Source organism: Cebus imitator, unplaced genomic scaffold (assembly GCF_001604975.1).
Source record: "Cebus imitator isolate Cc_AM_T3 unplaced genomic scaffold, Cebus_imitator-1.0 Scaffold261, whole genome shotgun sequence".
NCBI lineage: Eukaryota > Metazoa > Chordata > Mammalia > Primates > Cebidae > Cebus > Cebus imitator.
In genome coordinates, this window is record NW_016107576.1 from 1001755 (window position 1) to 1018550 (window position 16796).

General features: G+C 39.1%; 1 protein-coding gene across 6 annotated transcripts in view; it reads right to left on the bottom strand.

Annotated features, from left to right (window-relative positions):
- Nucleotides 1-11769: 11769 nt before the first annotated feature.
- Nucleotides 11770-16796, bottom strand: part of LOC108283472 (SSX family member 2 interacting protein) — a 71904-nt gene continuing 66877 nt past the window's right edge. For 5 of the 6 annotated variants that reach the window (XM_037728283.1, XM_017499828.2, XM_017499825.2 and 2 more), the window contains exon 14: nt 11770-15416. In XM_037728283.1, the coding sequence (XP_037584211.1) occupies nt 15242-15416 (175 nt within the window). In that variant the 3' untranslated portion in view covers nt 11770-15241. The remainder of the gene's footprint in view (nt 15417-16796) is intronic. The other variant, XM_017499832.2, reaches the window with a different exon arrangement.

A 16796-nucleotide genomic window follows, 5' to 3' on the forward strand; every position in this document is an offset into this window, starting at 1 on the left:
CCCCGTCTCTACTAAAAATACAAAAAATTAGCTGCACTTGGTGACAGGCACCTGTGATCTCAGCTACTTGGGAGGCTAAGGCAGGAGAGTGGTCTGAACCTGGGAGGCGGAGGTGGCAGTCAGCCAAGATGGCGCCATTGCACTCCAGCCTGGGTGAAAGGGCAAAATTCAGCCTCAAAACAAAACAAAACAAACAAACAAACAAACAAAACCAAAAAAACTAGAAGTCTCAGAGAGAGTAATTCATCGTGTGATGGAACTTCAGCCCCCATCCCTACCCCTGGACCCATGCTTCTTCCTGCTGTGTTTCACTGACCGTGTGCCTCCCTCCTAGGCTGTGAGTTCTTGACTGCAATATCAGTCTTCTGGGCCTTTTCACCATTGTCCTTCACCTGGCGGAGTGCTGAAGTATCTTGGTCACTGCCTTTGTCTTTTTTTTCCTTTACACAAACACTCTTTCATATAATCATGTTTCTGGTTTACCAATGTCACCCCAGATAAGCACACAAGCTAAATGAAAACAGTGTGTTTGCTTTGCACATGCAATGTCAAAACAACACTCCCCCGCTTTTTCCCAGCTAGATTGGGACCCCTAAGCAACACTCTTCTTTATGGAAGTTTTGAACCTGCCCCTCTGTGCTGAATGTGGTTAGAGTTTGAATTACAGCCACTGATTTGGGAGTGGAGATCTACTTCACTGTTTACATGTAGCATCCTGGGCTCTGCTTGCTCGCTCTCTCTCTCTTTCCTCCCTCTATCTGGTCATCTGCAGCCTGGTGGAGGCTGAGGCAGAGAGAAGAGTCTGTAGGAGCAGACCCATCTGTGGTGATGATGATGATGTGGGGTGTGGATGTGTAAAGTCAAATCCTCCAACCTTTCTATCCCCATGAAATGAAGTCTCTAGTGAGATCGACATTGCTCAGCAATGCTTAGTCGAGTATATTTTCAAGAGTGGAAGCATGGGGAAGGGCTACATTCCCCTTATGCTTTGTGAAAATAAAGGCTTCAGAAAGTATTGGGTTGGAGCAAACATAATTGCAGTTTTGGCCATTAAAATTAATGGCCAAACCCGCAATTAATTTTGCACCAACCTAATACAAGCCAGTACCTGGATGACCCTGGTAAGACTGGGGCACCCTGCCTGGACTGGCCAGTTTGCCCTTTTGACGGAGTCAGTGAGTAGGGTAGAAAGTCTTCATATTCAGTTAAAGGCCCAAGTTCTTCTTAGGCTACTTATTAGCTATGTGCTTCTGAGTAAATTACCGAACGTCACCTAAGCTTAGTTTGCTCATCTCAAAAGGGAATAAAAATATTACCTGAAGGTTATGCTTCCTGATTGCTGTGGGATTCAAATGAGCTGGAAGGAGGGAAGTTGTCCTGAAGCTGCATTTGTGAATTTTCTAAACTTGACAGCATCACACCTCCTTACATTTGATTCTCCCAAGCCTCCAAGCTAGCAGTCTAGGTATCTTGATGGAGGAGACATGACAATGCCTGAGTCCACGTAGTGGCAGTGACTCACACTTGCTCAGATTCAGAGCTGGAATCGTTCTTGTTGCAGTTGAAAAACTAGGCTTAGAGAGTTTGAACAACTTGCCCAAAGGAACACAGCTTGGCCATGAAAGGGCCAGGACCAGGGTGTAGCACATAATACTTTTAACCAGCCTGTCCTTCCACCACCTCCAATAGCAGATGGGAAAGGAGTGTTCCTTGGGATTGTCCCAGGGCCTGGCTATTCCCATGCAAGGGACACAGAGAAACGGGTAGACGATGTCAGACTCTTAAGTGTTCAGTAGTGGGAGAATGAGCCTATTATTCTCTATGCACTTAGAATCTTTTTCTCTTTAATAATGTTCTTCACAGGCCATAACAAAGCTGAACATGCATTTAGAAGCCTTTTGAAAATTTTATAGAGTGAAATTTCAAAATAGACAACTTAATAGCCTGCTTTTATGTTAAATGAGTCACTTAAGTTACAAGTTCTCTCTACATTTCTGAGAACTGGTGGGATGATTCTCTGTCTCAGGGACTGCTTGCAGAGAGAGATACTCTGGCCTGAACCTCTGTAACTATTGATAACCAGTTTGATGCTCAACACTTTCTGGTGCAGCTTTCTTTACCTTTCAGAGACTAAGCCCTTAGCTGAGTGGGGACACAGAAGCAGTTTTTAAGACTTGGGTACTTATACTCAACCCCATAGAAGATGGTCATCTAATTCTGACCTGGCTGAGCAATCAGTATAAATTTTTCCATTAAGTCACATAGTTTACATCTTGCCTTATTTTTATTTGTGCATTTGTTGGCTATTTATAAAGTATACACTAAAACATAGGAGAATTGCATCCCTCCTGTTAGCATAATTTGGCCACGTTATACTGAAGGGCAAGGGCAGACTTACCCTTTTCAGGATCAAACTGGACTGTAAGGACATCTATCCTCTGGTCCCTCACACCTAAGTTTCTCTTGGGATGCACATGGGTAAAGAAAGATAGGTCCTCCAAGCTTGAAAACAAGAAGCAGAAGCATTTAGAGATGACTTCTGAAGACAGGATAAGGTGAAAATGCAATGTCCTGTGAGCAAAAATAGTCCCTTGAAATGAAGGATCTTTTGGAATCCTGTTAGAAATTTTTATTTTTGTCTATTTAATTCAGTAGGCTCACCTAAAGTCAGAACTTTCACATTAGGATTTATTCTTCTCTTTTCCCCAGATGCAGAGGATGATAAACAGCTTTTGCACTCCCTGTGCTAAGTGTTCATTGTGTTCACGGGTGAGTCTTGCAGGCTGTGGCTTCTGTGACTATGAGCACAGCTCAAGGACCAGTCTGGATACCCAGCCACCGGGAATAGAGCTCAAGTCACCATGCATACCTACATGATGACCCCTAACAAAAACTCAATTTCATCCACATGGACTTAAGTGGCTCAGAGACCCTTAAATTCAACACATCCAGAACAATTCATTATCCCTGTGTCTGGGGTCCCTAAGATCACCCTCAAGTTTGACGAACTCATGTGAACTAGAAGGACTCACAGGACTCACAAAAGCTGTTACGCTTGTGGTCATGATTTATTACAGCAAAAGGATATAGATTAAAATCAGCAAAGGGGCAGGGACCTGAGCAAAGTCTCAGAGAAAGCAAGCACAAACTTCCAGGTATCCTCTCTGAGTGGAGTCACAACAATATGTGACAATACACGTGAAGTATTGCCACAGAAGTTCACCTAAGACTTGGTGCTCAAGGTTTTTATTGGGGGTCATCAGGTAGGTATGGAGTGCCTACCTACGTGACTGGCCTCAGCTACTCAGACTCCAGCCCACAGGAGAAAAAGGCATTCACTGTAAATTACATTGTTAGGATAAATGTGTCTAGTCACACCTGTACAGCATGGCCCACCTCAGGCATGCAAAAGCACTCTTAGCAAGCAGAATGTGCAAAGCTTAGGGGCCATTTTCCAGTCCTGAAGACAGACTTCTGCTAGGGGGTAACACACAGGCAACCCAGGTCTGCTGACTAAACTATTTCCTGCCCAATCCCCTAAAACTGTTCTTTCGTAAGCCCTATCATCCACCATTGTCTGAGCCAGAAATCAACCTAGATTGTTTTACGTAACCCTGACAGCCAGTCAGAGTCTACCTGTAAGTCCATGCCTTCCTCTCAATCACTTCTTGCTTGGGTTACTGCGATCTGGTCTCATCTCCATTTTGCTTTCTTTTCAGCAATTCTCCACATGGAAATTAGAATTGTGATAAATGCTATGACAGAAGGATATTTAATTAAGGCATCTGTAATAAACGCCTTAATAGAGGAATACTCACAATGCTATGACAAGGAGAGAGAGAACAACACTCTTGTGTCACAGTTCTGCTTGACCAAGCACATCACTAAGCCTTCAGGATAAACACAAAACTTCTTGAATCTAACACCCTTTTAACCTGGCTCCTCTCTACCCCTCCCACTGGTCCCCCACACCCTTCACTTTGTTCATACAGAGCAATTTGTAGTTTCCCTGAAGGTCATGTGGTTTCACACCTCTGACCTTGTATGTTTTGTTTCCTCTACCTGTACTGTTCACTCTTCAATACTTAGCTCAAGCATCCTCTCTGAGCTCCTATTCCACAGGCTAAGATGCTGCTCCCACTCTTCCCTGCCTCAGAGCCCTCCAAAACCTTTATTGGAGCACTTACTCAGCTGCCTTAAGTGGCCCATTGGTTTACTGCTCCCAGTAGTTTGTTAGTTTTTATAACTAACATGGAAGGTGACAATGACCAAGTCACCTTCCATGTTAGAGTCCCAGCACCTAGCATAGCAATCCTAATAAGTACTCAATAAACATTTGCTGAATGAATAAAAGAAGAAAGTTCAATTCTCAGCACAGAGTTGTGACTGTCTCCCCACAGAATCAGAAAAAAGCATAAGATGTAAGAGCCATTTAAGCTGATATTAAAGGAAAATAAAATTTCATCAATTTTTGATTTGACCATAACCAAAACTTTATTGAAAAACACCAAAATAGGAGATCACTGCTGTATACCTTACAAAATCAAATACACTTACTTACCTTGGTAGATTAATCAGAATTACTGAATCTATGATAAGGATTTCTGTGACATAACACAAATTCAGGAAGTTGTGTGAATCATTGGTGTTGCTTTCTTCTAAATGAACACTCTTCTGTGAGCTTGGTGTTCCGTCCTGTAGGCTGGCACAACACTGTTGAATAACCTACACAAAGATCCACTGTTTGAGTGTAACTGCCAAATGGGTTCATTTTGCCAATTGCCTAGACAGAACCGATTTATCAAGACAGAGGAATTACAACAGAGAAAGTTTAATTCACAGAGAGCTGGCTGAACAGGAGACCGAAGTCTTATTGTTACTCAAATCAGCATCCCTGAAAATTTGGAGGCTAGGGTTTTTCAAGGGTGGTTTGGTGTGCAAGGGAATGGGTGCTGCTGATTGGTTGGGGCTGCAATCATAGGGGTGTGCAGAGTTTGCTTCTGGGTGGGGCCACAGGACTGGTTGGCAGGCCCAGGTGGAGCCATGGTAGTCAGAAATACAAAACCCTGAAAAGACATCTCAAAAGACCAATCTTAGATTTTACAATAGTGATGTTATCTGCAGGAGTAACTGGGGAAGTTGCAAATCTTGTGACCTCCAAAATAATGGTTGGCAATTGTTTAGGTCTACACCTTAGTAGAGTTCACACTCCTCTCATCCACCAAAGCTGGTGGTCTTTCATTTGCCTTACAAAGGTGGTTTAGTTTTTGGAAGGGCTGTTATCCCAAGCCCAGGAATGACTCAGGCAGTCTGGAGGTTCAAAGCAAGATGGGACTTGGTTAGATCAGATAGATCCCTTTCACTGTCATTGTCTTTTCACTGTTATAATTTTTGCAAAGGTGGTTTCATGGGCAAGGCTGAAAAATGTGGTAATCTTGTGGCAACTAGGACATGTTATATCCATAAAGTAAGAATTTGAACTTTTCACTAGCCATTTCTTTTCCTTTTCCAAGGATGTGACATAACACAAATTCAGGAAGTTGTGTGAATCATTAGTGTTGCTTTCTTCTAAATGAACACTCTTCTATGAGCTTGGTGTTCCATCCTGTAGGCTGGTACAACACTGTTGAATAACCTACACAAAGATGTTGAATAATCTGCCATCAAGAATGGATGCAGTAAATCCCTAGCACAAGGCATGTTGATCCTTTCTCAAGCCCAGCCCTTCGAGACCTCTCAGGCAACACCCCTAGTGAGCAGCATGCAATCAGGCACTTTCAAGTTCATCAGATTCAGCAGAAAATGTGCTATAAAATGATTCCTGGTATTCAAATGCCTTCTTCACCAAGTATTAGCTGTGTGACACTGGGTAAGCTTACCTTTCTTTGCATCAGTTTCCTCATCTCTAAAGTGAGTATAATAGCTTCTGCATAGTTTTTGGGAAAAGTCAAAGAAATGGCTTATTAAGGCTTAGTATGTGCCTGACACAGCAACGGCTTGATGTATTTTTGATGGTTGTTTTTAAAGTTTCTGTCCCTCAAATAATAGTTTGTTACAGATGTGTAGAGTGAGGAAAGCTGGCATGGAATTTTGAGAGGCTATCAGCAGTCAGCATATAAGCGGAGAGACAAAAGATGCTTTTTCACCAGTTCTGCTTTAATACAACACATATATCCCTAAAAACCATGCTTTTCAGAATTGTAGTAAAAATCACAGGACCTGTGAAAAAAATGGAGTTGGGTGCACAGCATTAAAAAATTTCATCAGTGACTCATTTAAAAGTAGAATCCTAATAAAAAATGGTAGCAGAGTTTTATACATGTTAAGAAATGCATAAACAATATAAACATATTTTATCTTGAAAAAGACTGGAAGTAAGCTTGTGGAAGTAGGGTTTGGAAGGGTTGCAGCTTGTATGTTGTGAAGCGGTAGAAGAGTTGTCTGAAATCCCAGGAGAACATTGTAACATCAGACAGGGATGAGTATTGTTTAGAACATACACAGTTAAACTGAGATAGCTGGTAGTGTTAGTGGGAGTGAATATCCAAATTACTGAAGGGTCTGCAGCAACCTCAATTCTTGCCTCCTCAGAAGAAATAATTCAACTGAGGGGCTTAAGACAGAAAAAGAGACCAAGGCAAGTTTCAGAGCAGGAGTGGAAATTTATTAAAAAGCTTTAGAGCAGAAAAGAAAGTACACTTGGAAGAGATGCAAGAAGGCAACTTGAAGGACAAATGCAGCATTTGGCTTTTTGACTTGGGGTTGAATATGCTGTCATATTTCCCGGGTCTTGTGTCCCTTTTCCCATATTTCTTCCCTTAGGGTGGGCTGCTCACAGGCAGTGCCCTCCTTGTGCTTAGGAGGTGAGCATGCACAGTGTGTTTAGGAAGTTGCATGCACACCCATCTGAGGTTTTCTTCGATTCATACTCCACCATTTTGTCTCTAAATGCATATGTTCAAGTTCACTCACCCAATTCCCGAGATTTTAATGGAAGTTGATTACCAATTTCAAGTGTTTTTAATGTGTTTGGGAAATTGCCTCTCCCTGGTGCCTGCATGTTAGTGTGACAACTGTGGACCATCAGGAAATTGCCTCTCCTTGGCTTGGTTGCAAATTATCATTTTTAGAGAGGCGGTGTGAAAGCTGCTGTACTATCCATCTGATGGTCACCTGACATTCCTGGTGGGTGGTGAGGGATCCCTCTTCTGCCCCATTTACGCCTACTTGTCTACAGTAGACATCTGAGATTGTGTTAGTTTGGATCAGCTGGGCAGTTTTGCTGCATTCACCTAGTGTTTCTCACTCACAGAATCACACATAAACAAAAACAAATTTTGCATTATGCTCAAATTGTTCCCTGATATGTCAACTGCACGGAGACAAACTTGTGCTTTTTTGCATGGTGTTTGAGTGTTATAGGAGAGCTGACTATATTAGGATAGACCACAACTTGATCCCATCTTTTAGAAACTATACCTGAGGCATAAATTAAAGGAAGTAGTTTTGTGGGGATTAGGGTTTGTGAAATCAAAAATATCTGAGACAGTTCTTGATTTAGAAAGTTTATTTTGGCAAAGTTAAGGACAGGCCCATGACATAGCCTCAGGAGGTCCTGATGACATGTGCCCAAAGTGGTCTGGTGTGGCTTGCTTTGACACTTGTTAGGAAGACATAATACATCAATCAATACCTGCAAGATGTACATTGGTTTAATCAAAAGGTGAGACAACTTGAAGGAGAGGCTTCTGGGTTATAGGTAGATTTAAAAATCTTGATTGGCAATTGGTTGAATGAGTTATTATCTAAAGAGCTGGAATAAATACAAAGGAATGTATGGGTTATGATGGTTAGAGGCTATGGAAACTAAAGTTTTATCATACAGCCTCCAGGTAACAGCCTTCAGGGAGCATAGATTGTAGAGGAAGAGGGTATAATCAGGAATGTCTGACCCCTCCTTCCCATCATGAACTAGTTTTTCAGGTTAACTTTGGAATGCCCTTGGCTGAGAGAAAGGGCCCAATAGTTGGGGCAGGGAGCTTAGGATTTTATTTTTGGTTTAAGGTTCAACAACCAAAACTCAAGTCAGAGTTCTGCTTACTTGGACAGGGCCTTCCACTATGCACAGGGTGACCACTCGTCCCAGTTTACACTGTGGGACAGGCCTAATCATTAATAGGTCCTCCTTTCACTATCAAAAGCTTCTCATTTGGGTAACAATTTATAGTCACTTGAGCTATAATTAGTGAACCCATTATAAAGTGCTTGGGGGTCTGGAAACAGAGGGCTACCAACTCCAGAGAAACAGACTGTTGAGTCAGCAGGAATGTGCACCTCCAGATTTTGGGAAACCACACCACAAGCAACTGTGTCTCCAGTGTACACCCTTTCTGGCCCTCACTGCCAAGGCCAACTCTGCCTCTGAGATTTACCATAGTCTTTTTGTTCCTTAGCAAAGAACTTCAGTTAAAAGCATTTATGAGGCCAGGTGCAATGGCTCATGCCTGTAATCCCAGCACTTTGGGAGGCTGAGGCAGGCGGAACACTTGAGGTCAAGATTTTGAGACCAGCCTGGCCAACATGGAGAAACCCTGTCTCTACTAAAAATACAAAAATTAGCTGGGCATGGTGGTGCATGCATGAAATCCCAGCTACTTGGGAGGCTGAGGCAGAATTGCTTGAACTCAGGAGGCAGAGGTTGCAGTGAGCTGAGATCACGCCACCGCACTCCAGCCTGAGTGACAGAGTGAGACTGTCTCAACAACAAAAAGCATTTACGAGTTGTTTTCTCAGATCTTTGCCCTTGACAAAAATGAAGACAAGTGCTTCAGAAATAAAAGGGCAATGTGATTTTTTAAATTCCAGTTAAAATGTTTCATGATTTAAGATCAAAATGGCTTCTTTAGAACGTATGTGCCAAGGCTTTGTGTGGCCAGTTGTTGGATTTCTAGTTTTCTTTTGGGCATTAACACAGACTGAAAAACTATTTGTTTGGAAAAGTTTAATTTCACTGAGATCTAATTTATAGAGATTTTCCATATTATTTAATACCTCTTTGCTTAAGAGGAAAAAACTACAAAACCAAATCAACTAGTTATCCAGGTAAAAGAGATTTTCAAGATAAAAGAGACTAAAAGTGGTTAGGAATTAAATTGATATTCCACAAAAGCTTTATACTCTTGGATGACTATTTGAAAACTGCATTTCATTGAGACTCTTCACTAATTAAAAATGTGAAATACAAGTTTAGTTTGAAATAATAGTTCTGGGCTGAGAATTACAGAAGAAAAAAAATCTCAAGGTAGGGTAAATAAATTACAGCACATTATAGGCAAGTAAGAACTATACTTACAGGTTAACAAAACCAGCCATAGTAGTCATAGCTAAGCACTAGCAGAGTCTAAACCCAGGGAACTCAGCTATCTGACCTTATGCCTGGCTGGGATGAACAACTGACCACCTTGGTTTAGACACCATATATAATAGAATTGGATCCAAAAAGCCAGAATAGAGGGTAGGTTCTAGTTGTTAGTTTTAGGATTCTAGGGAATGTGCAAACGTTTACTTTTTTCTTTTTTCCTTTTTTTAGATGGAGTCTCACTTTGTCACCCAGGCTGAAGTGCAGTTGCACCATCTTGGCTCACAGCAACCTCTGTCTCCTGGGTTGGAGCAATTCTCCTGCCCCAGCCTCCTGAGTAGCTGGGGTTACAGGTGTGTGCCACCACACCTGGCTATTTTTTATAATTTTAGTAGAGACAAGGTTTTGCCATGTTGGCCAGGCTGGTCTTGAACTCCTGACCTCAAGTGATCCACCCCCTTGGCCTCCCACAGTGCTGAGATTACAGGCGTGAATCACTGTGGGTTGGGGTATGGTTTGCTTTAACGTAACACTGTAAACAGGAATGAGACTGTCATAACAGACCAGAAACAAGAAAATCTATCCAAATGCAGATGCAACAGGGAAACTGGAAAACATCCAGCTGCCCTACATCAGCTGTTTTCCTTCTAAAATTGAGTAAAAATATTCACGTTTCACTACTGTATTTTTCATGATAAAATGTCTCCAAAAGTTTACTGAACCTTCTGGACAAAATTAAGTATTTCTGGTCACTGTGACTGCAGCCACAGTGGGACATAGTACACACACTGCCAAGAGTGAACAAAAAGGCAGGGTAAAAAAATACAAGCTGGTCAGAGGAGGTGGCTCACGTCTGTAATCCCAACACCTTGGGAGGCCAAGGTGGGAGGATCATTTGAGCTTGGGAGTTTGAGATCAGCCTGTCCAACATGGTGAGACCCCATCTCTACAAAAAAAAAAAAAAAAAAAAAAAACAGCCAGGCGTGGTGGCGCACACCTGTAGTCCCAGCTACTTGGAAGCCTGAGGCAGGAGGAGTGCTTGAGCCTGAGAGATCAAGGCAGTAGTGAGGCAAGATCACACCACTACACTCCAGCCTGGGTGACACTGTCACACACACATACAAATTGCAGGTGCTCTAGACATAACTTCGGATTATTCAATGGCCTTTAGAGTATCATAAACTACTAAATTAGCTATTTCAATGAAATTCTTAATACCTTAGTTGCAAAAAGGTAGTGGTGGAACCCTGAATAGATTGGCCATGGTAACCAATCACAAAAAAAATGAGGTCAAGTCTTACACGTGGACCAAATGATCACCACTTTTGATGTAGATTAAAGGTGTCAGCTAATGGATGAAGAATTTCACTTAAAAGCTCTACAGGCGGGCACTGCAGCAGTGTGGGAAAAGGTGGAAACTTAGCAAACCTCAGATATGGGTTAAGGTCTTATCACTTAATAGCAGTTATGTGACCTTGGGTTCATCATTTAACACCTGAATCTGTTATCAACTCTCTAAAAGTAAGGTTAAGATTCTCTCACAGTTGAAAAATAAGTGTTCAGTGCACTGTAAAATACTTTAATAACTAAATGGGTAAAACTACCATTTGAACATTCAGAAACTTGTATTATAAAAAGACTAGAAAGTGTAAGAGAAGATTTAAAATACATTTCTTGCAAAAATTATGAATTTTTGCTTTAATAATCAGCAATAAACCCCTTGCAGAGTAATATGCATGGATGAAATATCTAGCATCAACTACATTCAGTAGCAGATTATAAGTGCTCACCAAATAGCTACATGTTCCATACCTTCCGGTCTTGTTTGCAGTCAGGCTGTAGGTGGAAGGCATAACTCTTTGAGGTCTGGTTCTTAAAAATACTCTACACCATCTGCTAGTCTGCTCTCTCTCTCTGATTTGGCAGTGTTGGAGACCATGCGTTCCAGATGGCACAGCTAAAAATGGAGGACTGCCCAGTCCACAATGGACATTTCATGAGCATAAATTTTTGTATTAAGCCACACTGACTTAATGTTTATTAACTGTGGCATAACCTACTTTATCATGATACTCTATATGCAAGGATTTGAGATAGGGTTGGAAATACACATGCATAAAGAATCATAACAAGGTTCCCACCCTCTTGAGAAAGAGTTAAGGATTCTAACCCCAAATTTATAGCCCATTCATTCCAGTAAAGAAATATGTTTCATCAGCATATTTCTCATCAACAAATATTCTGTGCTGTTAAGCATTATACTAGGTACATGTATTTCTGAAGCTTAACGTATGAATATTGAGGTGGGTCTTTATCAAGGAGCTTCATATGTCACTGACATTACAGTGCTTCCTGAGCCCTCAGCAATCCATTATTTGTAAATGTTCAAAAAACCTCAACCATTCGATTTTATATAAATTAAATAATTTAATCAATATCCACCCACTCTAATTTACATCCAGCTAGAAAAACACTATATTTAGAAAAAGGACTAGAGTGACCAATTTCATTATCCTTATCTGCATGGCCTTATCTCAAATTTTTGAGAATGCTTTTTCTACTACATGACAATACATGTTCTCGCGGAGAGAAAATCCTCTGATTGTTTGCAAGTCAACATTTTGATTGTAGAAAACAAAATCTAGCAAAACAATCATCTATTACATAGCACTTCATATAGGAAATAATGCTAAGATTTATAAATGGAATCCTAGCCACGTTACTGTTAGGAAAGGGATGTGACCCTGGAGCAGACCCACCAGTCCATGTTTTATGAACAGACTGAATGTGTCAGTAGTATCTACCATTGTTTATTACAATGTAGCTGGTGTTCCACTCAGTTCAGATTTTCAATAGCAGGCAGCGTGCTTATCTGTCTTCATATCTCCAAGGATGGGAAAGTAGTAGTAAGCCTTTACATACAGAAGGTACTTCATAAATGCCTGTCAAAAAACTGAAAAAGGACAAACATAGGGAAAAGTATATTTACTAGACTTCCACAATCCATACTTACTTTAAATCCAATCTAGAAATAAGAACACAACTTATATTAGGCAATATACTTGCAGATTTGTACAACAGCATTACCATAGCAGGGTCTTGCTAACTCACAGTGTGTTCCAGGCATACATGCTGCAAAAATCTCTCTCCTGGGGTCCTAGGGGCTTTCAAATGTTCCACCAGGGGCAGGCAAGATGAGATTCATAGTGCTCAATTCATCATGCACATGAAATATGTTTTCCCACAACACCATATTATCACAAACCTATGAACTATTCTGGTTAGCTAAGGTAGGAAATATAAAACTCTTTCCAAATAACAGTATTTCAATTATGCCACAAGGTAAACAATTTGCTGTGAACTGTCCTGTGTATCTAATCATTTAATACTTTGCTTCTATAAGAAAATGCTATTTAAGTTAAATTTCAGTCATAATTTTTTTCTCATTATAGACTGCAGATGCAAACATTTAATAGTAAACAAAATGTTTATCTCAATTTTTGACATTTTTATGCTTTGAAAATTCAAAATGGATATATGCCATGTAAAAACAAAAGAAGTACAAAATATTTCAGATTTACATACTGATAAACAAGAAAACACTTATCAGAACTCACAAATGAAGTGCACTCTAGTACCATCATCTATCATGACTAAATGTGAGATTAGCACAGCTATATTATTTGTACATTGCCAACAAACACCTAGAAAGAGATGGGAAGCAAAATCCTAGGAGTTTTATGTGTGGAGTCCGGGGTTTTCAAACACAGACATCATTCCAACATTTTGAGATTAAGGTGACTGGGGGTCATTTTGGAGTTGGAATGTTCAACAAAAGTGATGTTAAGTAAAATGTACAACTTCTGGATCTATGCAGACATTGAAGGTGTAATGAGTTTGGCTTTCATTCTGCTGTTTCTTTCACATTTTATATTTTAAAGTAAGTCTTAAGGAACTTTTCTTACCAGTTTGAGAATTCAACCCACTTTAAAATGGAAACACAAAACAAAAAACAGATGACCTCCATTGTCATGAAATATGAGATTTACTTTAAAAATCAGATTGCTTATTTCTTACAAAGTACAGCATGGAAAACCCTGGGGGGAAATTCTTGACAAATGTATTCATTAACTGTATTTAAAATTTCTGCCTGCCTTTCTTTGACCATGTTACTGCCAAATAGCAAAAAAATAAACATATCCCAGCTAGATTTCTTCCTTTAGAATATGGTAGTGTCTTTGATATTTTGTACCATGTACAGTATTTTAAATAGCAAAGAAGTGACCATGCATCAAGCTAAGGGTAGTGAGTGACTAATGCTCAAGAGCCAGCTCTGTGAGACTATAAATATGGTTACTGTATTATGAGTATATGCACTAATGTCTCATAAGATCCTCTTAATGATATCCTATCAGCCCTGAAAAAATGGCTGCTGCTAGGCAACTCCAAAGAGTTACATAGTTAAGTATAGTGAATGGATAACACAAATAGTTTTTTTTTTAATAATATGAATTTAAAATAGTCACAAACATGGTGACTGCATGTAAGTGGCTGAACTACCAGTAAAGGGGAAGGTAAATGGGCCTAAACTACAATACCTAGCAAGGACTGGATCTGCGCAGGCTTCTATGTACAGAGACAAGCAGGGTTAGGCACTTAAAGCTTTTTGATGAAAATCCTGGGAAAGAGCTGGGCCTATATTTATATTATACCATCAAAACAACAATATACTTTTCATGAAGAAACATGCAATCAGAAACATTACAGAGACTGAAGAGAGCCTAGGAGTTTTCTGAAAATGAAATGACACGTTTTTCCAGAGTATCATAATATCTCAATTATAAAATTTGATGGTTTTACATTATCATATTTCTTTAGTGGTAAATACCTCATTAAAAAATTATTTAAAAAATTATTGACAACAAATACAAAGCCCTAGTTAGTACAGATATTACTATACTGGCACCCATCTCGTAAGGAAAATATCACCATCTAGATATCTTAAATATCTTCTATCATCCAATATCTTAAACCAATTTCTTAAATTGTTCTATTCAAAGGTACTTTTGTTGTCTTGCCTCATTCCTCTATCAATAGACCTTTTAAAAATTATAGTATCCTACATATATAAAATAAAAATCTAATGTCATAAAAATCTCAAAAATGTAATGTTAGTAGTGTTGATTATCTAAAGACTTCATGGAATAGCTTTAAACATTTATTGCCCAGATGTATTAAAAAGAATTCTTAAAAGTAATGATATCAATGGTCTTAATACATCTGTAAACAGAATACCACTAAAAATTTTTTACTGGCATGAAATACTATACTTATGGTTGTGTGAAACTTTAAAATCTTAAAGTCTCTTAACATAATCATGTATATCTAAGTACAAAACATACATAAATTTCACTTTATTTAAAACATATGAAAGAGGTAATTTCAAATCACACTAAACATAATAAATATAGAACTCGCTTTGTTAAATATCTACAGTATACATTCAAGTAAAGGCTAAACTTCCAATGCCAATTATATTTGAGACAAAATTAAACATTTACAATAATCAGTTTCCTAAAAGTGCTATTTTTAATACCTATAAGAGGAAACTCATTCTAGTGCTTTTGTTTCCATCCAAACATCTATACATTCCTTTATTCACAGAACCAGATGCTTCTGTTACTAAAAATACATATCCAAAGCTTTTATATCCTTTTAAATAGATTTAACATTTCAACTCTTTGGGGGAAGACAGGGAAGTCCAAACAAACGACTTAGACCATCTTAAGTTATTAGAGATAATTGACTTTATGACACACCCTGTTTCAACTTAGATGTGAAATTTGATGAATATGTTAATGAAAAAAATACCAGTCCACATGTCTAAGGTAAGTCATCTTTTTCTACATGAGAATTTGTGTAGGTCAAGGAGCATCCACTATAGCAACCTTCCTGTGATCCAGGTCTTGATGCCACACTCCATTTCTGATTTGTACATTCTCCTCCAACCTGATTTGGTTTAATATCTTCAGGAGTTATATTCAGTACATTGACTGAACTGTCGGAAAAAGAAAGGCAGATCTTAGTGACTCTCCTCTGCTGCTTTTATACTGTATACATGCCTGATGTCTAAGGTCTCATTGCTTCCATGTCTTGTGCTTATTTACATAAATTTGGAGGACACATGATCAAAAACATTAAAGTGTTTCAAATGGTGTAATTTATCACTTTTATCCTATCTATCCATCTATTTATTTATCCCTTTAGTCTACTTTGATGCATGTTGTCCAACTGAAGCTTAAGGTAGAGAAGCTTAAGGTAGAGCTTAAGGGTTTTGAAAGCTAATATTCCAAATGTCTCCATTTTTCTGCCACTATTATCTCGTTATGTTTTCTTTCTTTACATGTCCACTTGTTAAAGCATCCTTTCATCTATCCACCAAGACAGATACTTAATGAGTGCCTTCAGAAGTGGCTAAAAGACCAGACTCTGTAGTGAGATGGTTTTGGTTCAATCAGCCTCAAAACAATAAATCTGCTAAGATGGTAACTTTAAAATCTATGCAATTGAACCAATGAATGATATGTTTTTCATCAATTGAATATGTTATGTAATTTTCTTAAAAACTTTTCTAAATGTACACTTCTTGTGACTTTTGTTTACTAATTCAACCTCATAACGTGACAATCTTTAAAAAATATTAAGTTCCTTTTAATTCTAAAAATCTAAACCAAAAACCTAGTTTAAAATTTTACTTAAAAAAAAAAAAAAAACTCCCAAAAAAAAAATATACTTGCTTTCCGGGGTTAACTTTTACTTAAAAAAAAAAAAAAAAGAAAGAAAAAAAGGCTGGGGGCAGTGACTCACAACTGTAATCCTAGCACTTTGGGAGGCTGAGGCTGAGGCAGCCAAACAGGAATTCAGGAGTAGCCTGAACAGCATGGTGAAACCCTCTCTCTACCAAAAATTAGCTGGGATTAATGGAGCATACCTAGTTTGATCATTTGTACAGGGATTCTGATGACTTACAGTAATTTACTCATCAGAATCCCTGTACAAATGATTAAACTAAGTTTTGTAAGTAACTTATGCACGAGTCTCCTTGCCCGGAATCTAAGGCACAGCCTTTATGTAAAATTCCATTCTACAGTGAAGGAGCAATGAGGATGTTGTAGAAATTAGCTACAAATATTCCTAATTATTTTTTGTAATATTATTATTAATATAAACCAAGATCTGAAATGCTTCAGGAGCAAGAGAACCAATTTTATGAAGTAATTTAAAATGTAAAGAACCATGTCAGGAATCACAGCTTCCCTATTAGTTATAAAACTCCTTTCTGTTGCCGGGCGCGGTGGCTCAAGCCTGTAATCCCAGCACTTTGGGAGGCCGAGGCGGGTGGATCACAAGGTCAAGAGATCGAGACCATCCTGGCCAA